Source organism: Acanthisitta chloris, unplaced genomic scaffold (assembly GCF_000695815.1).
Source record: "Acanthisitta chloris isolate BGI_N310 unplaced genomic scaffold, ASM69581v1 scaffold8920, whole genome shotgun sequence".
Lineage (NCBI taxonomy): Eukaryota > Metazoa > Chordata > Aves > Passeriformes > Acanthisittidae > Acanthisitta > Acanthisitta chloris.
In genome coordinates, this window is record NW_008649954.1 from 3,078 (window position 1) to 28,575 (window position 25,498).

The following is a 25,498-nucleotide window of genomic DNA, read 5'->3' on the forward strand; positions in this document are numbered from 1 at the left end:
GCACTGTCAGGTAGTTGTAGAGGGTGATAAGGTCTCCCCTGAGCCTCCTCTTCTCCAGACTGAACACTCCCAGCTCCCTCAGCCTCTCCTCATGGCACTTGTGCTCCAGTCCCTTCACCAGCCTCAGTGCTCTTCTCTGCACCCGGAAACATCACTGAAGATCACTAGAAAAAGTAGTGTAATAGTTTTATTGAAGGAATCATATTGAAAACGCTACTCACTTTGTTTTTCTCTCCTCAGCTGGTGGCCTCCATCGTGTTTATCAGCTTTGGTGTGGTAGCAGCATTCTGTTGTGCGATAGTTGACGGAGTGTTCGCAGCACGTCACATAGTAAGTACAGTGGTTTTCTGTCCTCTTTCATTTTTGGTTGCTTATGTCATTTCCAGCAGGAAATATATACTCTATAGGAGTATAGAGCAGTCCATTCCAGCCCCTTAAATTCAATGATTCTATGAGTTTAGGATAGTTCTTGCTGGAGATTCCAAATATAAAGGTGACATAAAATTATGTTTGTTTCCTGTTGTTTATTCCTATAGTTTCCTACAGTTTGTTAGGAGCTGCAGTGATAGAACATGGGGCAATGGGTACAAATTGAAGGAGGGAAATCTAGGTTAGGTATTAGGAAAAGTTTTTTCCCTGTGAGGGTGGTGAGACACTGGCCCAGGTTGCCCGTGGAGGCTGTGGCTGCCCCAACCCTGGCGATGTTTAAAGCCCGCCAGGTTGGAGAAAGCCTTGAGCAACCTGTTCTGGTGGGAGGTGTCCCTGCAGGGGGCTGGGACTAGATAATCTCTAATGTCCATTCCAATCCATTCTATGGTTCTATTGCACAAAGCCTTTTTGGCCACAGTAAGGATTTGGAATACACTAGGAGGTGATGAGCACCTGAAGACCCCAACAGGATTTGAATGTTAATGTGTTGTTTACTGTTCTATCTTTTGTGATAGAATACCTAAAAATCCATCTAAACCCAAGGTTTTAATCGAGTCTAATTTCCAAAATCATCAGGAAATAAGTAGTAATATGTGTCAATAGACATTAGAGGTCACATGGAGTGTGCTACACAATACAGTAAGCATGGTGGTATATGAACCTCTCACTGCTATGAAATGCCTTGGACCTGTTCATCTCTCTGCTTATGTTCATTGAGGGGCAGCATAACACCACAGGCATCAGTAAAACTCAACTGGAAATTCTGTTAGCATATACATCAGAATAATTAGGCTTTGGATCATTTGGAACATAAAGTTGTAGACTGATTTCTTCTCACTGTTATTGAAGAGGACTTTAAACCAAATGTGGGTTTCAGAACCTTATGTGGTTGCATGAGGAAGGAGAAATCCATTGGTATAAAATGAGGTGTGCCACGTGAGCATGGATTACACTCTGGATTGTAATCATGTTTGTGCTGTACAGACCCTGCAGGACTCTGAAGTGACCTGATTTTACCTGGAGTTGCTCTGTTGTTTCTGTGGTTGACATCTGACATTGTCCTGTCTCTGATTAGCACAAGCCCAGGGAGCATTTCCATGGGAGCTGATTAAAAGGGGAGTCACCATCCCTGGAAGTGAGGGTGTTGAGGCACTGGGATATTGCCCAGGGAGGTGGTGGAGTCACCATCCCTATAAGTGTTGAAGAGGCATCTGGATCTGGTGCTGGAGGATCTGGTTTAGGGGTTTCAGCAGTGACAGGTCAATGGTTGGACTGATCTTAGAGGTCTCCTCCAACCTTGATGATTCTCTGATTCTAGGGCTCCAGGTCCCTTTTCTCCTGGAGGGAGGAGTGGTAGCTGAAGCCAAGCAGATCTTCAGACTGACAGTGATTAGAACATCCATCACATCAATTTTGAACATGAAATGTGTCCTGGTTTTCGCTTTATGTTTAGCTTCACTTGATCTGGGGAAGGATGCAAAGAGGACAAATCACATAATTGCAGAATTTTCTCAGTGTGTGTTGATGTGGAATCGAGACTATTATTGTTGTACATGTGCTCTGGCTTTTGTAACACTGCAACTAGAATAATAAACTACTTTCTCTGTTTTATTTTCTTCCCAAGAAGGCATAAAATTGAGAAAAATTCTTCCAGGAAATGGATGTGTTTCAGAAAAGAGATACTTAAATTATTTAGGACTCACTTTGCTTTATGGAAAGCTGTGGAGGACACCACCTGTAAATTTAAGAAGACTGAAGGAAAAGTCGCTTGATTTAAAACAGCAGTAGCTTCTTTAAAGGATAATACACATTTAATTCACCTGAAAAAAAAAAAAAAGAAGAAGCCAGAATCAAATGAAACAAATCAAAGCTGAAGTTAATGTGCAGTGATGTTATTTCAGTAAAGTAATAGGGATCACAGGAATTCATTCTCATGGAATCATGGAACCATCAGGGTTGGAGGAGACCTCTAAGATCATCCAGTCCAACCATTAACCTGTCACTGCTGGAACCCCTAAACCCTAAACCAGATCCTCCAGTGTCAGATCCAGATCTAACTAATGATTAATACATTGGATGCATCTAAGGACTTGTACACTTCAGGCTAGATGTTCTAAAAAGCTATTTGAAAATGTTCTGAGCAAGCCTGTTGGCCTTATCTTTGAAGATAAAAACAGAGTTGTATTCCATGTCTAACAAAGTTGTTACCTTGACAACTGGGGGTAGAAAACACAACTCAAAGAATTAGTAGTTTCTCACTGGAATTAAGTTAGGCAGATCCTCTGGAGAAGAACACTAAATGCATTTTACTTTCTCCATGTTGCCACATGAGATAGAATTACAGCTAATTGCTTTTAATTCCATTTCCATCCTGTATGACTCATTAATATACTAGCATGGCATAGCATGTACCATAGAAAACATCAAGAGAAGTATGGGCAGCAGGTCAGGGGAGGTGAGTCTGCCTCTCTGCTCTGCTCTGGTGAGACCCAGCCTGGAATAGTGCATCCAGCTTTGAAGTCCTTAGCACAGGAAGGTACTTGAGGAGGGTAAATTTAGATTAGATATAAGGAAGAAGTTCTTTTACAATGAGGGTGGTAAAACACTGGAACAGGTTGCCCAGAGAGGTGGTGGATGTCCTGTCCCTGGAAACACTGAAGGTCAGGTTGGATGGGGCTCTTAGCAACCTAATCTAATTGAAAATGTCCTTGTCCATTGCTATTAGATGAGCTTTAAAGGTCTCTTCCACCCCAAGGTTTTGTAGTTCGAGGTTTAATTTTTTTTAGCAGAGTGAGCACTGAACATGGATAACTGAAAACTATCAGTAGTTCATTAGTGTTTTTTATATTGATGGTGCACTGAGGTGAAAAGTGTTTTATTCATGAACTTTTTTACTACAAAGCTCTTCAGTTTGCAAGAGGGGCATTTTGATGTCAATGGTCAGTTGTCCCACAGTGTTACTCCTAATATTAGACCTTGCATCTGACTTTGAGATGGGAAGCACAGGTTGCGTTTAGAGAGTACCAATTATTTACATGAGGAGATTGATTCTATTTCATGAACTTAATTAGAGGGTTGGAGCAAAGGAGAGCTCTTGTAACCAGCTTTGGGCCAATCTGCCAAGATTTCTCTTTTGTACTACAAGATGATCGTTAAGATTCAGATTAGATGCTAGGAAAATATTTTTCCCTATTAAGGCCAAAATTCACGCCTGTCACTGCTGGAACCCCTAAACCAGATCCTCCAGGGTCAGATCCAGATGCCTCTTCAACACTTCCAGGGATGGTGACTCCACCACCTCCCTGGGCAATATCCCAGGGCCTCAACACCCTCACAGGGAAAACATTTCTCCTCACATCCAATCTGACTCTGCCCTGGCTCAGCTCAAGGCCATTCCCTCTAGTACTTGACTGTTCCCTCTAGTCCTCAACATGAACATAACTGAAATAATATCTCTACTAAAACCACTATTCCTCAGACACTGGAAAACATACAAGACAACCCAATGATGAATGTTGGATGCATCCAAAGACTTGTCAAAACTGTCATCTCACTAATGTCTTCTGGTCTAGAAAGCAAAGACAGGGAAAGGTTTCAGGGTTTTCCTACCCACACCTCTGCAATCTGATATTCCTTTGTTTGCAGACAGGTAAGTGCATGCAGCCTGAATGTATTCTGGAGCAGTGGAGCGTGTAATATGCGTTAGTTTGTTGCCAGATAATTTCAGTAGGAAAAATAATGGCAAGGTTTTTTTCTTTTGAGTAACTCTGAAGATTCCCCCTCCAGTTTGCAGAGCCTCTGACACTAGCAGGGACAGAGCTCACTGCTAAGACAGCTCTTCATTCTTGTTTTGTTTTTATCACTGAAATTCCTTTCAGGTTTAGCCAAATTGCAAATTCTTTAAAATCCTTTTTTTTTTTTTTTCCTTCCCTGCTGTGACTTGTTCTCCTGAGGGAAAAGGGCTAGTATTGTGCCAAGCAAACAGAAATGTCAACACCATTAGGCAACACAAACACACACACACACAGAGCTTTTGGATGCCAAAGAGCAATTTGCTTGTCAGTGAGAAGGAGAAAGAGGAATTCCCAGTTCCATTCCCATCTACACCAAGATGTAGGACAAATACCTTCACTGCTGGCAAAAACAAGGATTGGTCCTGCTTCCCCTAGACTCCTGACATAAACTTTGGTCCATTGGCTTCCTGCATTGAGGTGTAACAGCTCACACTGATTCCTCGTTAATGTCATTGCTTTGGTCATTCACAGAATCATAGAATTTTAGGGGTTGGAATGGACCTTACAGATCATCCAGTCCCAACCCCCTGCCCTGGGCAGGGACACCTCCCACCACACCAGGTTGCTCAAGGCTTCATCCAACCTGGCTGTGAACACTGCCAGGGTTGGGGCAGCCACAGCCTCCCTGGGCAACCTGTGCCAGTGTCTCACCACCCTCACAGGAAATTCTAGTGTGAGAAATAGTGTTAGAGGTGAGAAAGTGAGAAGGATTTGAATTACACTAGTTTCCATAGATAATAATCTTCTGTGTTTGTAAATAGCTTTTAGTCTTCTGCAAATGTGTGACTTCAGATCAACCAAAAATCTGCTGGGGACAGGGATGGCAATTTGTTTGGCAATATAGAAGAGCAGCTTGGATCAGGGGAGATTTGGTGTCAACTTCCATCTTTACTTCATTCCTTTACAGAGCCCTATCCCTATTGGAATTTATGCAAAGCACACAAAGCAAGTTAATTACACTTGAATCCTAACAAAGGTGGGTAACTGGGGCAAAGGCCTTGCAGTCTGCTCTGGAGTAACAAAGGTGGGTGACTTGGGCAAAGGCCTTGCAGTCTGCTCTGGAAAGCATAATCTACTTCCCTCTGATGTGCTGCCAGCAGAAGATAATTTCCTTTATTGTTTCTTATTCTCAGAGATGCTTCTAGACTAACAACAGATGTTTCTGTTCTATGAAAAAAAAATCCAAAGCTTCTCCACAGACACACAGAGAGGAAGTAACCACCTGCAGATTTCAGGCTACAGCAAAAACACTTGGTGATGTTTTGCATCATTTGTCAAAGGAAAAACAGTGCTTGGAATTGCCCAGTGCAGAAACTAGTGGTGTTAAAAAAAAAAAAAAAAAACCAAACAGAAAAACCCAGGAAAAGGTGTTGTTTATTCACATGGATCTAAATTAGCAAAACACATAAAAGTCCTTAAATTCCACTAGAGTAAAAATCTAGGGTGTTTAAGTAGTCTGTTAGTTCCCCTAGCAAAGAGTTTTATTTGCTTCATCTATGAGAAGAAACCATGAATGGATTTATTAGTATGACTAATAATCTAATGTAGAAGGAATTGCCCTCTCTGTGGGTGGATGATTATTCAGTTGCAAATATTGTCCATGGGATGTATGTTCCCAGGTGTTCATCAAAGTTCTGGTTTATAATTCTCTGTGACAATGTTAAGAGCTTAATAAAGTATGTATTGCATCAACATTGATAGATTATGAAAGCTCACACTTGTAGTATATTTATTTAGTATCATGATAAGTTCCCAGAGGATACCATAGTTCAGAGTAGTTTTTTGCTGAATCTGCGTAGAATTTTCTTGTGCAGTTCTCTCCACATTCCAATCCAGAAGTTTATCCAGTGGTTTTTCTGCCTCTGGAGCACTGAACATCATATATTTCATAGAATCATAGAATTTTAGGGGTTGGAATGGACCTCAGAGATCATCCAGCCCCAAGCCCCTGCCCTAGGCAGGGACACCTCCTCACTAGATCAGGTTGCTCAAGGCTTCATGGCCTCCTCTAGACTTGCTCCAACACTTCCATGTCCTTCTTACACTGAGGACAGCAGAACTGTGTGCAGTATTCCAGGTGGGTCTCACCAGAGTAGAGTAGAGGAGGAGAATAACCTCCCTTGACCTGCTGCCCACACTCCTTTGGATGCAGCCCAGGCCTGGGTTGGTTTCTGGGCTGAGTTCACACTGCAGCTCATGGGGAGTTTCTCAGCCATCATCACCCCTAACTCTCCTCATTGCTGCTCTCAATTCCTTCCCCACCCAACCTGTAGCTGTGCCTGGGATTGTCATGGCCCAGATGTAGGACTTTGCACTTCATTTGGTTGAACCTCATGAGGCTTTCAATGTTCCAGCTCTCCAGCCTGTCAAGGTCCCTCTGGATGTCCCATCCCTTCCCTCCAGCTGTGACTGCCCCACACACTTGGTGTGCTCAGAGAACTTGCTGAAGCTGCACTCAATTCCAATGTGAACATCACTGATCTTCTGACATGCATGTGAGCTTCAAAATGCCAAGCCAGTGGAGATGGGGCAAAGCTAATTGTACTTCAGCAATCAGGAGATCATGAACCGTTTCACTAATGGGTTAGAACATCTTACTTTTATGTCCCAGGTCTTTCCATTCCTCCTGCAGTTTCTCTCATGGAGTTTTTACTTCTATATTTTGGGGCCTAGTCCTGCAGTCCCTTCCATTTGGATGGGCCTTGAATGTGTTGTCATGTGTGTGATGAGGTCTTCCCATTTCAGGGATGAGAGAGGGCTTTGAGGTCAAATTGCTGGGTATATACACCTGCTAGAAAGGTCTGTTTGCAGCTCAATACATCACGTAAAAATTTCACAGATGAAGTTGTTATTACAACGTGGCTGGTGAAGAGAATTGAGCACAAGTGCCATGAGGAGAGGCTGAGGGAGCTGGGGGTGTTCAGCCTGGAGAAGAGGAGGCTCAGGGGAGACCTTATCACCCTCTCCAACTCCCTGACAGGAGGTTGGAGTCAGGTGAGGGTTGGTCTCTTCTCCCAGGCAACCAGCAGCAGGACAAGAGGGCACAGACTCAAGCTCTGCCAGGGGAGGGTTAGGTTGGATATTAGGAAGAGATTTTTTACAGAGAGAGTGCTCAGGCATTGGAATGTGCTGCCCAGGGAGGTGGTGGATTCCTCATCCCTGGAGGTTTTCAAGATGAGACTGGATGTGGCACTTAGTGCCATGGTCTAGTAACCATGTTAGGGTTGGACTTGATGATCTTGGAGGTCTTTTCCAACCTGGTTGATTCTATGATACATTGCTTAAATTATAACAGAATGTGTTGTGCCATGCCCTGAAAATGAAAATCTACACTGTAATGTTAATTAAGCATCCAGAATTTTTTTTGTAGATGTAGATATTAAATGCATATATATGTTACTCAACTAGGTGCGTTTAATACCTCTTTTCTTCTTCTTTAATGCAAGCCAAGTCCAAAAGAGCCTTTTACTCTTGCATTTCAGTCAGCAGGATATTCAGTATTTCAGATGTCCAAAGGTTAGTGTCTTGCAACATGACATTTCTAGCAGTAATATACGTAGAGAGTTCTATTTCTTACATATTCTGATAGTGTTAAGGCAAAAGGGAGGAGATGGAGGAGGTTTTCATGTATTTTAGTTACAGAATAAACAGTTCTAGTATTCTTGTGGAAAAATTAATTACTCACATGGCACAACATCATTATAATCAAGACAGAGCAATCAGTTCATATAACAAACCCTATAATCAAAGTAATGTAATCAATGTAAGTAATCAACTCTAATAAGCAATTAAATACCTAACTGCATCAAGCAATAACTAAAATTACAGCCTTGAATAATATCAGCTAATTGCAGCATTAGAAACCTGTGTAAAAGCCAGTGGTAAATCTAAGTCTTTAACTACACAAAATAGCAGTTGCAGGTACCATGGGATGTTCTACAGCCCCATCCTGAGAGACATTTGCTAGCAAACCTTGACTGAAGGAAAGCAGAGCTATTCCAGTGCCAGGCTTGGATTTGCTAGAGGTCTGGGGTAGTGAGGCAGGAGGAGACTTCATCTCTGGAGCTTTGTGTGGCTCCTCATCACCAGCACAGCCAGAGCAGCTGCCCCTGCTGCCATACAGGTTTGCAGCACAGCAGCCCCTGAGCAGACAGGCACAGGCTCACTCAGCAGCTGTGCACACATCTCCTTTCTCCCTGCCACCCCCCGTGGCTGCAGCACTGGGGGCTCTGAACCTCCCTGGCTGTGTGCACAGGAGTTACTCCTGTTTCTTCTGCTTGGTCGCTGCATTCCACATACTGCTGAAGGCTGATGGGTCTTTCCTCCCACCCTTGTGCCAGGGAGAGTGTGGCCAAAGGGTCATTGCAAGAAGCTCACTTGTTTGAAGAGGACTTAACCTCTCCTAGGTAAATCTACATCCATCTGAGAAGAGACCTGTGTGTCCACATCAGTAAGTGACCTGGCTGTGCACATTGTCTAGCCATCTCCAGCATCTGCAGGCCTTTCATTTGGCTGTAGCAGTACTACCAGACCACAAACCTCCCCAAAATAACAATGAGTGAGACTGAGACTAACACTACAAAATACTGACATAAAATAGAAATCAATGAGGAAATACAAAGTGAGACAGATCCATGTGCATGTGTTTTTCAGCCAGGACAGTACACAGGTATTCTGAATATTTGCTTTGAAAGACCTGAAATGCATATCTACTGCTCCCAAGCAATAAGAGAAGAGGATTCTGCAGGATCTAGTCTTTAAAATTAAATAGAAATCCTAAAAAGAGCCCCTGCAAAGCACAGGGTGAAGTAGATCTGGTTTGTGAGAGCAAAGAAAGTTTTAAGCCCCACCAGTTGCTTTTCCTATTTTCAGCACTGAAGCTGGGTTATTTCAGCAGAGCAGACAAGACAGGGAGGGCTCCTAGGCTGGAGTGCAGCATTTCTGGGTGAAGATTAGCTCCTGAATTCATGCAAAGCAGATGTAGAAGCACAAGAAAGGCTAAGTGCTGACTGCAGTTTAGAGTGGAACTCCCAACATTGCTCTCATGGCATGGCCTCACCCAAGGCATGTAACTAGATACTGATTCCTAAGTGTTCAAACAACACTGGGAATGCATTCCTTGCACCAGGGGATCACTAATGTGTTGTGGTTACAGTAGGAGTATGGCATGGACAGAAGCATCTCATGACTCTGTCTCACTCTACATCACTTCAAAGGGATGGTTCAAGTGTGTATTTGGGGACCCTTAACTCTTAAGGCAGGGGCAACACTCACAAACTGAATCAGAATTAAAGAATCAACACACTCTAGCCAAGTCTACAGCTTGGGTCAAAAGATCATGTGAAAAGCTGATTCTAGGGCTTATAGTTTCTTAATAGAGGTCACTAATTATTGGATGAAGTCTGAAAAAAGCCAGCAGCAAAATTAGAATCAATGCTCTCAGAGGTCCCCTCTAAATTTGATGATTCTATGATTCATAGAATCATAAAGAATTTTAGGAGTTGGAATGGAGCTTAGAGATCATTCAGCCCCAACCCCCTGCCCTGGGCAGGGACACCTCCCACCACACCAGGTTGCTCAAGGCTTCAGCCAACCTGGCAAAGTCCCTCTGCAGCTTCCCTTGAGTCCCTTCAGCTCCTGGAAGGTGCTCTGAGGTCTCCACACAACTTTCTCTTCTCCAGGCTCAACAGCCCCAACTCCCTCAGCCTGTCCTCAGAGGGAAGATGCTCCAGTCCTCTTGGCAACTTTGTGGCTTCCTCTGGACTTGCTCCTACAGTTTCATATCTTATGTTGAGGGCACCAGAACTGTGTGCAGTATTCCAGGTGGGTCTCAGGAGAGCAGAGTAGAGGGGAAGAATCACATCCTTTGACCTGCTGCCCACACTCCTTTGGATGCAGCCCAGGATCTGGTTGGTTTTCTGGACTGTGATATTAGATGATAGGAAAAGATTTTTATCTGTTAGGATGTTCAGGCAGTGGAATAGATTGCCCAGGAAGGTGGTGGAGTCACCATCCCTGGAGGTGTTGAAGAGGCATCTGGATGTGGCACTGGAGGATCTGGTTTAGGGTTTAGGGGTTCCAGCAGTGACAGGTTAATGGTTGGACTGGATGATCTTAGAGGTCTTCTCCAAACTTGATGATTTCATTATTCTCTAATTATATGACAAAACACAGAAGAAAAAGTGGGGACCAAACACTGGTAGCACTGGGGAGAAAAATTGCTGAAATTCAGAAATGGAAGGGCTTGGAGGATCACTTGATGTAGTAAAACTGAGCTGACACATTTGGATTCAAAAAGTGATTTATGAACGTGTTGGCTCTGATATAAAATTTGTTAATAATTATAGAAAATTCTGTCTTGGTGCATGATCTAAATGTGAAGTAGGTAGGGATGATGATAGTTTGATGGAATCATTTAGGTTTGAAAAGAACCATAAGGTGATCAAGTTCAGCTGTAAATGATGCAAAATCCACTAGCACAGTTAATTTTCTTCCCATAACTGTTCTTTCCCAACCCCCTTAATTTCAAATAAAATTCAGATTTGATTTAATTTTACAATTCCTGTCTTTCAGTCATCTCTCCGTAGTGTTCAGGGCTTTATTTTTTAGCATCTCCACTTCCTTGCAGAGTCTCAATGGTTTTTAAACCTGTGGGTTTATAGCAAACACAGCATTACAGGTCACTGTCAGCCAAATGCTGAAAGCCACTTCATTATGTAGTTTGGATTTCCTAGTGGATGAGAGATAGAGATGCAATGGCTGGTTCAAGTACTAGCCCCTTTAGCACCCCTAGCTCTGACTGAAAGAGCATATCCTGGCAAAGAGCAGGAGCTGACGCCTGACACTCCATTAAGAGCAGTCCTTGACACTGAAGGGAGAGAAGAGAAGCACACTTAGCCCCATGGGGGTGGTGAGCAGCCCCAGGGCACTGGTCTGTCCAAGGAGGCACCTTTTTCTGTAGGAGCACATCCTCTGTCCTCCCCAGGGACTCCTGCAGTGCAGTGAGCACTGACACCTCTCTTCCCAGTTGCTGAGTCACAGAATCCCAGAATCCGTGAGGCTGGAAGGGACCACAATGGTCATCTAGTCCAACCTCCTACTCCAGCAGGGCCACCCTAGAGCACATGGCTCAGGGTTGTGTCCAGATGGGTCTGGAATATCTCCAGTGAGGAAGAATCCACAACCTCTCTGGGCAATCTGTTCAGTGCTCAGTGACTGCACAGCAAAGGAGTTCTTCCTTGTGTTCAGGCTGAACTTCCTGGGCAGCAGTTTTTTTCTGTTCCCTCTTGTTTTCTTGTTTTCCCTCACTGAGCAGAGTCTGATCGTCCTTTTGGCACTTCCCCTTCATGGACTTGAACACATTAATGAGGTACCCAAATACATTAATGAGGTCTCTATTTTCCAAATTTTAGCTGTGAAGTCTGCTTAAAAGAAGGGGCATCCCTGTTGTAATACCTCACATGAATATAAACTAAATTTTGACTCAGCAGAAATTGAATCTGTGGCTTAACAGCTTGAAGACTCACCTAAGGAATCATGCAGATTGCTGCTCCATGTGCCATGGGCTGACTGAAAAACAGTGTGGGCTTTCAGATGGACTTGTAATATATGTCAAGGCCCAGAACTGTCCACAATCCTCCAGGTGTGGCCTCACAAGGGCTGAGCAGAGAGGCAGGATCACCTCCCTGACCTGCTGGCAATGCTCTTCCTAATGCATCCCAGGATTCCTGTCTCATGGAAAATGTTGCTGAAAGAGAAACAGTGCTTGGTCCTGTCTCATGGAACATGTTGCTGAAAGAGAAACAGTGCTTGGTTGGAGACAGGAATTACAAAAGATGTGTAGCATTTCCTCTCTTTATTTGTACAGGGCAGGATCCAACCAACTTTAGCTTTACTCCCCAGACAGTGAACCAGTCTGCCTGCTTTCCCAGGCTCCTAACATGTTGGCACCTTCTTTTATGAGATTCTTCTGTCTTTGGCCTGAAAGCTCTGTTTGTATGTCCTATGTGCCATGTGCTCTCAGATAGTCATTGTGGAGCAGACACAGATACCTGTGCTCCATTTAGCCCTCCAGGAAAGCATAAAAGCTAGTTGCTAATAACTTCTGCTTGTTGATATTTGCATGGCTGCTTTCAGAAACTTAGCAAGATCCTGATCTTGAAGGGAGTTATAATCTCCAGAACACCCAGCAGTTGGCACAAGGCTGAGCTGGCACTGAAGGTGATGTTTTGGTTTGCTTTTAGGATTAAACTTGAAAAGTCTTGGCAGCTATCCCTCTCCTGTTTATTGCTAACTATGCTGTAGATGAAAAGAACCTACAAAAATGCTGTAGGAAGAAAACAGAAAATTAAAAACTTCATGGGCCGCTAAAAACTTTAGTTTTGTTTTGAACTCCTTGGTTTTTATCTATATTTGTCTTTTACATGTGCCCAGGACAGCTCTGTGGTCCCCAGGCCAACTGACATGGTGGAGCCACATCCTTATTCTCAAAGTATCTTGGAGTGTAAATGGCAATGTGCAAATTACTTACTGGGAATGGTTTTTGGCCCATCCTAATTTACAAACCATGGCCAGAATTATTCTGGAAGAGTGAGAGTTTGCCCAGGCCAAAGCCATCACCAGCACAGTTCTAGCAATTTAATGGGCCAGATGATTGAGTTTCAGACCTGGGAACATTCCCTGGCACTGATTAATCTACACTTCTATTGATGCTGCCATGGAAGCTAAGACTAAATAAATACTGGAATTGGAAAAAAATAGCCCTGGCTATGTAATTATTGCAATACATTATTAGCCATGTTTTGTAAAGTGGGACATACATTTCAGTCAGTGCAGTTTGTGCTGTATCTCAGTCTCCTGAAAGTGAAGTTACACATAAGGGAGATGGAATTTTCCCTCTGTTATCCAAAATAGATCTGTTCTCCAAGGAAACAAAAACTGGCATAGAAAAACCTACTTTCCATACCTCAGTTAAGAGTCCTTTAGCCTCTCCAGAGACATTGTATCAAATCCACCAAAGATGCTGTTCAAAGAATGCTTTTCTTGCACAAAAAAATGTATTGCAGTGCTCCTGCCATCAGACAGAATGTGGGTTTTCTGTTGTGTGCTCTTAAAGGGAAGCAATCAACCAAACCAAAACCCTCTTTATTTGGACCAAACCTTCTGTTCCTTGGCATAAAGACCTTCCCTCTTATCCATCTCTTTATCACTCCTAGGTTCTAATGCACATACAAGAGAAATATTGAAATAAAACCATTGCAGGAACAGGGAGAGTTTGCCCTGTAGGGTTCAAGGCTGAATAGTTGTGATTTGTCTGAAAAGAAAGGGAATTACTGTGTGCCTGATTTTTTCAACACATCAGAAAATTTTCTAAGCTTGGACTGATGGCAATGTGTTTTTGGAATGTGCTGTCCAGGGAGGTGGTGGATTCATCATCCCTGGAGGTTTTCAAGATGAGACTGGATGTGGCACTTAGTGTCATGGTCTGGTAACCACGGTAGGGTTGGACTTGATGATCTTGGAGGTCTTTTCCAACCTGGTTGATTCTATGATAGCCATAAATACCTTCATACATAAGTAGCTAAGAAACCACCTTTTCCAGTGCTCAGAAGGATTGAAAAAAAAAACCTAAATAAAACCCACCAAGCATACAACTAGATTTTTATACAGATTTTTTGCCAGTCTGTGTTTTTTGCCCTCTGCATAGATCAGCAGAGCTCTAACCAACAGAACTTTCCCACCTGACCATTTCCAGTTAGAGCTACTCAAAGAAGCAGAGAAAGAGAATGCATTATTCATCATATATTAATATTACACATTAGTGGGAGGTACTGCAGAGCTCTGCTTCAATAATAGTGGCTGAGGAAGTTCCTGGGATCAAAGGATGTTAAATTAAACAGAATAATGTAGCTATATAATTTTAAAGCTCCTGTTAATAGATGAAATATATATACACACACAACTATAGTAAGTAGAAGTAGCTCTGTCTCTACCAGTATTGCTATAAGTAGGAGAATCAAGAAGAATCAAGGGCTGGCAGTTATCCTGTGTTCACACACACTCTGCTGTGAGCCATGTGAAGTATTTTAGGAGCAGTCTGTCAGGAATGTTTTGAGAGCTTTCAAGTATATCTCATTTGCCTATGGTATTAGAGACTCCTGTAAAACTCAGCGGGTGCTAATGTGCTGTGACATAGTGTTGGATGATTTTTAAACACTTTTTACTATCTGTGTGGTGCCTTAGTAGACAGACAGAGCACAGCACCTCTGTGACATGGAAATGGAAGCTTTTACCAATGCAACCTTTGGGCATCCCCAGTGTACATCTCCTTAAAAGCTGTGAGCTTCAGGTGCTAAATCCTGTGGGTATATGGACTTGTTATTTTTGTACACTTAATGTTTGGAAACTTGATCATACTGTATCAAGACAAGCGTAGCAGCAGGATTGGGGCAGTGCTCATCCCCCTGCACTGGGCACTGGGGAGGTCCCAGCTCAGTGCTGTGCTCAGCTTTGGGCCCTCACTGCCCAAAGGCCATTGAGGCACTGGAGCGAGTCCAGCCAAGGGCAACGAGGGCAGCAAAGGGCTGGAAAACCTGTGGGATGAGGAAGGGCTGAGGGAGTTGGGTTTGTTCAGCCTGGAGAAGAGGCTCAGGGGTGACCTCCTGGCTCTCTGCAACTCCCTGCCAGGGTTGGAGAGAGGTGGGGGCTGTGTGTCCTGCCATGGCTGCAGGGAGAGGACTAGAGGGAATGGGCTTGAGCTGAGCCAGGGCAGAGTCAGATTGGATGTGAGGAGAAATGTTTTCCCTGTTGTGGTGTTGAGGCACTGGGATATTGCCCAGGGAGGTGGTGGAGTCACCATCCCTGGAGGTGTTGAAGAGGCATCTGGATGTGGCACTGGAGGATCTGGTTTGGGGTTTAGGGGTTCCAGCAGTGACAGGTTAATGGTTGGACTCAATGATCTCAGTAGTCTCCTTCAACCTTTATGATTCTATGGTCATTTATTTTGACTGCACCTACAGATGCATTCGGAAGCACAGACTGAATGCAGAAAGCTCTGCCAGTGCAGCCAGGCTGCTGCTCAAAATCAGATGCATGAAGGAAGATTCTCATTTGATGCAATTGTGCATGCAAATGTGTTAACTGTATTCACAGTGGTTGCTTCCATGTCACAGCCTTGACCTTTTTGCTGCACAGCAACATGAAATGATAACAGCTAGTATGGATTAATCAATCAGTTCTCTCCCCAGGGAACAGTGCTGCTTCCAGTCACAAGCACACTTGGATGAAAAATATATTTATCTTTCTTCTGGAAGATCAAACCAATAAAAGAACCAATTTCCTTTGTAGGAGGAAGGAGTTGTAAACAATAGGAATGCTCTTTTTCCAAAGTGAGGGTCTTTCTGTACTCAGTGGAGGCAGATTAGTGATCTCTCACTGCCTTTAAGAAAGTATAGAAGTGTTGAAGAGATATTGTAGCATCTGGGGTCAGACACAGCCTCACAGTGTGATGTGGTGGCATCAGTCATCAGCAACCTATCGTAAGGGCATGAGTGCCCAGAGGGGAAGGCCGGGGAGAGTCTGTCTCCAGGTGCTAAGGTAGACCTGCTAAATTCATACCTATGGTACTTTGAGAGAGCTCTCCACTGAAGATCAAGGCCGAGAAGTCATTGAACACCTTGGACTTTATCATGTCTTTTCTCACCATGTTGCCTGCCTTTTCCAATGGTGTGCTCCTGATTTCTCTTTTGATGCTAATACATCCATGGAAGCTTTTCTTGCTGCCCTTTTCAGCCCTTGATAGACTGAATTCCAGGTGGGCTTTGGCTTTCCTAACCCCATCCCTGCATGCTCATGTAATGCCTCTATCTTCCTCCCTGGTGACTTCCCCCTGGTGGCACTTCTTGTAGATTTTCTTTTTATGTTTGAGTTACATCTGGAACTCCCTGTTCATCCACACAGGCCTCATCTTGCCTTTGCCCAATTTCCTGCTAGTTGGGATGAACTGTTCCTCAGTTTGGAGGAGATGAACCTTGAATATCAACCCACTCTCCTGGATCTCACTGCTTCCCAGGACTGTATCCCATGGGATTCTTCCAAGCAGATGACTGATTAGGCCAAAGTCTCCTTCTCTCAAGTCCAGGGTTGGGATCCTTCTGTTTTCCCTGCTCTCCTGATTCTGAACCCCACAATCTCAGTACTGGGGGCAAGGCTGTTCCTGACCTTCACATCCCTGACCCATCTTTCTGTGTTTGTAAGTATGAGGTCCAGCAGAGCTCCTCTCCTTGTCAACTCCTTGTTCTGGAAAAGAAACTACAATCCTGTTAGACCTCCCAACCAGATGTGTCCATAGAAGTCATGGCTAAAGGCTAATGCTTTCCCAGGACTGTGGAAGAATGTTGACCTAGTTTAAGACATGACATGCTGTTCATGCAGTATTTGCTTCTCATCTAGAGAAAAAGAGTTACTGAAGCATTTTTTTCTTACACTTTTGTAATATGAATAAGTATTTCTGGATGCAGGAAGCTAACCTTTCCCTAACCCTTGGGAGTTGGTGTCCAAACTTCCTTGGGCTTGCCAGAGTAATCAGAAAGGCAAACAAGCTATGGAGAGCCATGGAGGAGCTTTACTCATTGATCTGTCTGCATTGCTCTGCATTTTAGCTAATTATGTGTGTTGGGTCAGCAGATTTTATAGAGTTCACACTTCATTATCCAACAGGCATAGGATACTCAGAAGTAATCTGAAGTAGTGCACATCTTTCTGCAGTTTCTGGGTTATTCTTGGATGGATTTTAAAGGTTTAACATGCGGTGAAAGTTAATCAGCACAAATTTCTGCTAACAGCTTAAATAGTCCTTTGCTTGTAAGTTGGCATGGAAAGAGGGGATGGCAGGTAGTGGGTTTCCATCCTTTCTCTTGGACATGATCTGACTGATATGGAAGTGTTTAAGAAGTCCCTGGAAGTGTTGAAGAGGTGTCTGGATCTGACACTGGAGGATCTGGTTTAGGGTTTAGGGGTTCCAGCAGTGACAGGTTAATGGTTGGACTGGATGATCTTAGAGGTCTCCTCTAACCCTGATGATTCCATGATTCTGTGCTTCTATGATTCTGTATACTGGGGAGCACTTGAGTGGTTTTGAAGGCATAGATCAGGACTAGATAAGTGATGGAAATTCCCACACTTTGCTTTGGGATAGACACAGGATCACAGAGGACTCAAGTTGTTAAGTCCTCCCAAGGCAAATACAGTCTAGCCCTGGAACTGACTGAGGTTTGCACCCTCAAGCCTTCAAAGTGGCTGTTTGCCAAGGTCAGAAACACATATCTTCCATCTGGCCAAGGATATTTCATTGTGTTCTTCCTTTACATCCATTTGTGGGAACTGTTACAAGCAAAATATGACATATGAACAGTGAATGCATCTTTTGCAATAAGCATAAATGGAAAATAAGGCAAAAGCAAACAGTGCAAAATTCTCTCTATGCCTTCATTTCTTCATTATTCTTAGGTTTGCTTTTGGGGTTTGGAGTGTGTGTAGTAAGTGGAATGCTCAAAGTGTTACCTATTTTGTTGTGTTTTCATGATGGGCATTGTGAAAATCCTTTTTTTAAAAAGAGCCAAAACAAAAATCATAGAATTTAAGGGTTGGAATCGACCTTAGAGATCATCTAGTTCCAACCCCCTGCCCTGGGCAAGGACACCTCCTCTCCTCACAGGTTGCTCAAGGCTCATCCAACCTGGCTGTGAACACTGCCAGGGTTGGGGCAGCCACAGCCTCCCCGGGCAACCTGGGACAGTGTCTCACCACACCCACAGCGAAAACTTATGCTTAAAATCTAAATTGTCTCACATCTAACCTAGACCTCCCCTCCTTCAGTTTGAACTCATTACCTCTTGTCCTATCACTGTATTTCCTAGCACAGAGTCCCTCTCCAACTCCCTTGTAGGCCCTTCAGATACTGAAAAGTTGCTCTGAGGTCTCCACACAACCTTCTCTTCTCCAGGCTGAACAGCCCCAACTCCCTCAGCCTGTCCTCATAGGGGAGATGCTCCAGTGCTCTTAGCAACTTCATGACCTCCTCTGGACTTGCTCCAACAGTTCCATGTCCTTCTTATGTTGAGGACACCAGAACTGTGTGCAGTATTCCAGGTGGGTCTCAGGAGAGCAGAGTAGAGGGGAAGAATCACCTCTTTTGACCTGCTGCCCACACTCCTTTGGATGCAGCCCAGGATTCCATTGGCTTTCTGGGCTGCTAGTGCACACTGCAGCTCATGGTGAACTTCTCATCCAGGAAGGATGAGAACATCAAAGGAATTCTTGGTGCTAGGTAAGAAAATATATTGGGAAATAGAGTGACTGGACCATTCTCCCAGAGCAGTACTATTTGACATCAAGCAAGTAAGTGGTTAAATGCCAGGGATGATGTCTTCTTAATAGAGGTGATCAGTAAAGAGAAAAATTAATGATAGTTGCATAACCTAGTGGTGGAGTGAGGAAGGAAAATGTGACCCTGAGCCATTCTGGAAGGAAAGCCAACACAGGGGTGTGTGAGCCACTTACCCAAGTGACTGCATTGGCTTTGGCTCTGCAGAGCTGTAAGCATCTGGCGTGGGGATGTGGGTCATGGTGCCTTCCGTCTGCCTCCAAACCAATTACTTTTCTGGCTGTTTTTCTCTTTACAGGAACCCAGACCTTTGTATAACAAGAGGTGCCAGTATTATTCGAGTGGAATCGGATTCCTATACGATGCCTACCAGACAGAGGTAAACAAACCTCATCATGTTCATTTCTGCTGTGCTTTGAGAGGCTAGGGAAGAGGGAGGTAGATGCTTGGGAGCATGTCTATGCATGTAGGGTAGAGAGAAACTCCACTGTTCTTTCTCCTGCCTGTCCAAGCCTCTGATGATTGCAAATCATTACAATCAGTGAGGTTTTCAGTCATCATCAGTGTTTCTGTCCAGTACATTACTCTGGGTTTGGAATGATTCCTAGTCCATCTATGCTGTATAATAGCTGTCTGGAATGTGTTTGTCACATTGGCCTTTTTCTCTGAGGAGGTTTTTGTAGACTCCAAGTGGAGTAGGAAATAGCAAAATTAATCCAGTTGTATTGTCCAGAAGACTTCAAGTCTTCTCTGTATTTATCCAGCACAGGCCAAGAACATCAGTGGTTCGAATGCAGCGTTTTTATTATCTCAGTGACATTAACACGGTGGGAAAAGTGCCCATATCCAAATGCCTACCCTTCTGAGGAGTCCAGATTTAGTTCCTTTGCCTCTTTTGTTAATGTGGTCAACTGGTGGGAGTTTTCTATAAGAAAAGCAGAGCAGGATTGAGAACAGCTAAACAGTAGTATAGCTTACAAGAAGCCAGATGTCCTTCATCACCATTCCTCCCATGGCTAAGAAGAGCTGTATGGGGAATGTTACTGCTAATAATTCTCCAAAGCTTAGCAAAGTATATTATTAGGTTAAGCAGCTAATGCTCCTTAAATCTTGCTGTTAGGGCACCCTGTTGTTAATTCCAGAAAATATATGACAGAAATAATAGTTCATTGATTTCCTGGACTAAAGACCTATCCAGAAAAACTTATGAAGTGTGGCAACACCTTTTCATAGGGTCATAGAACCATCAAGGTCAGAGGAGACCTCTAAGATCATCAAGTCCAACCATTAATCTGTCACTGCTGGAACCCCTAAACCCTAAACCAGATCCTCCAGTGCCACATCCAGAAGCCTCTTCAACACTTCCATTTCTTCATATTGCATTCATAATCAAAGCACAGTTTCATATTATATCATATTCTCACTCATCATAAAACCGTGCGGCTTCATCAATTCACATCTGCAAGAATCACTGCACTTGGTTTATTTTCTTGCTAAAAGAAACATGATAACTATTGCATTTTCTGGACCAGAAAAACACAATTCAATTCATAGAATCATAGAATCATCAAGGTTGGAGGAGAACTCTTAACACCATCGAGTCCAGTCGTTAGCTGCCACTCTGCTGTCTGTTTCCTAAAACTTTCCTGTAAGTTTTACTCCATCCTCTCCTGCAGTGTGCACACAGGCTCAGACACAGACACTGCCTGAGAAATGCTCCTGATTCCTGTAATAAGCATGTGGTTGGTGTCACACTGACCACAGCTCCTTGCAGGTGACCCCAGCTTCAGGCTTCTGGCCAGGCAGTTTTCCACAGCTCTGCGGATTCTGGGAATGTCTAAAGCTGGGCCACCCAGAACTCCTTCCTCTATGCTGCAAAAACATAACACACATCTTTTAAAAGTGTAGGTAGTTTGTAATAACATTCCTGTCTGGCTGTCCATTGATCTAGAGTCAGCATATGCTAGTTCAGAGTTCAGGATCCATGGCATTCATCCTTGGCTCTTGCTTTTCCAAGGTTAGCCAGCTAGTGAGCAGGGGACATGCTCTGCATTCCAGGCAAACACTTAACTAGGAAGGCAGATCCTTTACTGAGTGCAAGTTTCCTTTTGGTTGCCTATGAGTGGTCTCCAGCTCATTTGGTTTGTCTGTTACTGTTCTCTTTGATCAAAGCAGAATGAATTTGATTTTCTTGCAAATACCATGAGATGACAACATCTCTTCAATTGATGCTGAGCATAGGCAATCACAAACATCCAGGGCATGAGAAAGCTAAGTGTCTGCTCACTGAAATGGCATAATAGGTCTTGACATGCAGAATACCCACAAATGGCCTGTTTCCACCACCCTTGCTCACACCACACAGTAATTTGTTTACTTGGGTTTATTCAAGGTTCTCCCAAAAAAGAGTGTCTTGTTCTTTGCATGTTTTAAAAATGCAGTGATAAAAATAGACAACTACTACGGTAACTTCCTTGGCCCATGTGTTTTGTAGTCTAGAACCAGCTAAAAATGTGTCCAAGACCTTGCTGATCTCTTTTGCACTTCTTGCCTTCTATATTAAAAGGGGCAGATTACTATTGCCTAGAGAGGGCAAAACTGCTTTTATTTCCTAACAAAGCCAGGTTGGATGAAGCCTTGATGATAAAAATAGACAACTACTACGGTAACTTCCTTGGCCCATGTGTTTTGTAGTCTAGAACCAGCTAAAAATGTGTCCAAGACCTTGCTGATCTCTTTTGCACTTCTTGCCTTCTATATTAAAAGGGGCAGATTACTATTGCCTAGAGAGGGCAAAACTGCTTTTATTTCCTAACAAAGCCAGGTTGGATGAAGCCTTGAGCAACCTAACCTGGTCTGAAAATTCTATGATGCTAATGATGTATTTCTAAGCATTCTTCTTCTACTTTTTAATTATGAGGAATTTTCCCTTCAACAATACATTTTATTTACATTTTGAGAACAAAATTCTTCTCATTGGTTACAGGACATTTTTTCTGTCAAAATAAAAGCTGTAGAAAGAATGTATTTTCTGACCTGATAGCTTTCAAAACCTGACAGCTCTCCAGGATTTCATAGAATCATAGAATTTTAGGGGCTGGAATGGACCTTAGAGATCATCTAGTCCCAGCCCCCTGCCCTGGGCAGGGACACCTCCCACCACACCAGGTTGCTCAAGGCTTTATCCAACCTGGCTGTGAACACTGCCAGGGTTGGGGCAGCCACAGCCTCCCTTGGCAACCTGGGCCAGTGTCTCACCACCCTCACAGGGAAAAGTTCTTCCTAAGATCTAACCTAAATTTCCCCTCCTTCAATTTGAATCCATTTCCCCTTGTCCTGTCCCTGCAGCTCCTAACACAGAGTCCCTCTGCAGCTTCCCTGGAGCCCCTTCAGCTCCTGGAAGGTGCTCTGAGGTCTCCACACAACCTTCTCTTCTCCAAAGTCAATAAGCAAAAAATCTCAGGGGGAAAAAAATCCTTGCATGCAAAGTATTTCCATTGGTCTGTAGTGTCAAATAGAAGTGATTAATACCTACCACATTTCAGGAGTAATTAAAATGGTTTCTTGCCTGGATGGAGAGTGGCACATGTGCCTGCCTTTATTGCTCTAACCTCTGTCCATCCCTGCAGTTCCTCCTCACACAAACAAACCTTTTCAGTGTTTTGTTCCTGCAGGAAATGATACTTACTTGCTGGAGTGGTTGGAGCTCCTCTAAACAGTTCTGTTTGTGGGTTTGGAGATTGTTCTTATTGTTGTTCCTAATTATTTTCTCCTTCAGGAGGGTTTCACTGAAAGGAGAGCACTCCATTTATTGCTCAGATAAACTTCTTTGCCCATTTCCCCCACTATAATGGACTGTATTCTTATCCACTCCAGTCACTTGTTGTAGTGTATCTTTCAAGACCCATGGTCTCTAGACCACAGACAGAGAGATCTGAATCTCCAGGCTACAGACTCTGGGTCTCAGCTGAAAAGCACCAGGCAAAGTCTGGCAGCCCTGGCTGCTGGTGCTCCATGGTACAAAGGCCTTCTGCCTCAGAGAGCTGACGTCCTGCTTGAAACTCCTAGGAGTTTAGAGATGTCCTTCTGGCCTGCAGTCATGGATTTTGGAATCTCAGGCTCTTTCTGCACAACCAGTAGTAAAACTTGACTCTGCAGTAGATACTTTTTTTTTTTTTTTGTGGTCAGTATGATGAGTCATACAACACTGAGACACTGAGAATAAAAGTCTCTTCTTTTTTTGGCAGGTGACATGTCATACCTTAAACAGCAAGTGCCAGCTGAAAATAAAGAGTAACACGTGTTATTGCTGTGATCTGTACAACTGTGAGAAGTAAGTACCTGTGTGCATTGATGGCCTCTGAGGAGTCCTTGGTTGGTTATCCTTACTCATAAATGATAGGACCTGGAGGAGCAACACAAGGGGGTTGGTTGTATGCTGAGAAATCCAGTTCCTCTGCAACTGAAGTCTTGATGCCAGGAGAAGAGGTTAGGGGTTGTTTATTAGTGTTGGTATGATTTCAGTTTCTTTTTGTTTGAATATGTTCAGAAGCTCTTTGCTGAGTGATCCAAATGGATCACTGGAAGTGTTGAAGAGGCATCTGGATCTGACAGTGGAGGATCTGGTTTAGGGTTTAGGGGTTCCAGCAGTGACAGGTTAATGGTTGGACTTGATGATCTCAGAGGTCTCCTCCAACCTTGATGATTCTATGGTTCTATGATTCTAAGTACTTTGCCAAAGAGGAAAGCAAGCAGGAGGGATTGAGATCCTCTGGGTGCTCTGTATTATGTGCAAAACCATTCCCTGTGCAGTGACCTTGTCTGCATTCCCTTTCAGTTCAGAGCAGTCCTCCAGCTACTATGAATTCCTCGGTGTGAGCAGCTGCCAGGATGTAGTTCACCTGTACAGACTGCTGTGGTCCTCCACAGTCCTCAACATCATCGGCCTCTTCCTGGGGATTATTACAGCAGCCATTCTTGGGGCATTTAAAGACATGGTAAGGCTCAGTCTTTTGCCTTATGTGAGGACTTCTGTGCTTCTTGACATGATTCAATAGGTTAAAAACAAAGAGGCCTAAGTGTACAAAGGAGACGCTTTAAACATGTTTCCTGTGTGTTCTGGGAATGTGGAGTTACACCTTTAGCTTAAGCTCACTGCTAAGTAGGTCAAGTCTGGTCAAATGCATGAATGGAGGGAAAAAACAGAGGCAGAGGACGTTAGTTTGTAGCTGACATGTAAAACTCAGGCCCTAGGTGTGAGTGTTTAACCATATGTAGTTCTTTTCCCCAAGGTTGGGGATGGACTCTGAAGTACCAGTCAAGTTTTTATTTACACAGTTGTATTCAGGTCACTTTGACATCCTCATTTGTTTCACTAAGCAATGCCACCTAACTGGTCCCTGTGCCACACCATCACGTTGTGCTGCTCTGCACCACTTCATTCAGAAGTGGCTGGAGGGATTCTCCAACACAGTGCCTCATCTGCCTAGATTTTCTGACACCTTAAAAGGATGAAGTTGCTGTTCTTGGAATTATCACTGTTAGTGGCTGTGTTTGCTAAAACAGTGCCTAAAGACAAGCAAGTGGCTCATGATTTCCTAGGCTTTCAGAAGAGTAGATGTTCCCAGGCAAAGAGCTTCCAAACTAAATGGGCAGAGGCAAGAGGATGGAGGTGAAATGCAGGAGTGAAAGGGAGGTGTGATAGCAGCACAGGTCATCTTAGATCCGTGGTGTTTGTGGTGACTATTCCAGAGGGGAAAAGTAAACAGAAAGATGGGCAAAACAAAAGAAGAGAGGGATGGAACAGGGAAGAGAAAGCAAGAGACAGCTGAGAGGAGTATCAGAGCAGGAGCAGGGGCAGACTGGAGGTAAGGGGCTGCTCAGAGCTGGCAGCCAGCGAGCCAAGGACCCAGTCAGGCTGAGACTATCCAGGCCCAGCTCTGACCATCCAGCATCCCTTAGCAAGCATGCCCAGGCTATCTATCTACAACATGTGTTGGGTGCTTAAAAACCATGTGACACAGCAGGGCCATATGAATGATTTGAAATTCACCTCTGTCAGGAGTTACAAAATTTCCTTTCTCTAGCTTATCACAGCACACTGAGCTTTCCCACTTAAGAAACGTGCAGCTGAGCTGTCCTTTATGTGAGAAGACTCTTGCAAGGAGCTGATAATAGGTTGCAGCCAGCCAGTAACGAGTTGCAGCTGCCCAATGAGAAGGAGTGGAAGCAACTTTCCCATCTTAATTCATCCCCTCCCTGTCAGAGGAGCAATGGCAAAAGGGGAGCAGAAACAACCACGGTGGGAAATGAGAGGAGAGCAGACACACCAAGAGGTGAAGGTAGGAATCACCTTCAGTAAGTCCTTGGGGAAGCACTGCAGGTTTTGAGTGCCCACGAAGTGTTTTCTCTGCCTAGCAGATGGGTGCAGGTGCAGCTGTGGGAGTTCCTAGTGCTCTCCTGAGATGGGAAAGGGTGCAGAGAGCACACCTGAGTCCTCCTAATCTGTCTTGCCCAAACCAAGGCTTACGTGGGATTTGGTTTAATGCTTTGTAGCAGGATAAGCTCCAATCCTGATATGGCTCTGTGCTTCATGGGGCCATCACTGCTTGTGAGGGACACCAAGCCAAGGAGATGTTCCTGCGAGAACTGGGGGCTCCATGGCCTGGCACATTGCATGGCTAGGAGTCAGATCCTGGGTCATGGTCTCAGTTCTCTGTCTGGATGGCATAAAGGTGTGCAAGGAAGTCACAGCAGCAGTGGATGTGCAGGCTCGGTTGGAGCTCCAGCCTGGAGTTTGTCAGAGCTCCAGCTGAAAATCTGAGTTGAATAAGCTGTTCAATGTCTCCTCTGCAGTGGGAGCAGAAAAGAAAGGACCTCAGTTCAAGGGAAA

General features: G+C 44.0%; 1 protein-coding gene across 1 annotated transcript in view; it reads left to right on the plus strand.

Moving 5' to 3' along the window:
• Window positions 1-240: 240 nt before the first annotated feature.
• TMEM255B (transmembrane protein 255B) overlaps window positions 241-25,498 on the plus strand; it is a gene marked incomplete at its 5' end in the record, with an annotated part of 31,733 nt that continues 6,475 nt past the window's right edge. Inside the window, 4 exons of the mRNA XM_009080446.1 lie at window positions 241-330; window positions 18,905-18,985; window positions 22,854-22,939; window positions 23,444-23,603. Of these exons, the coding sequence (XP_009078694.1) occupies window positions 241-330; window positions 18,905-18,985; window positions 22,854-22,939; window positions 23,444-23,603 (417 nt within the window). The remainder of the gene's footprint in view (window positions 331-18,904; window positions 18,986-22,853; window positions 22,940-23,443; window positions 23,604-25,498) is intronic.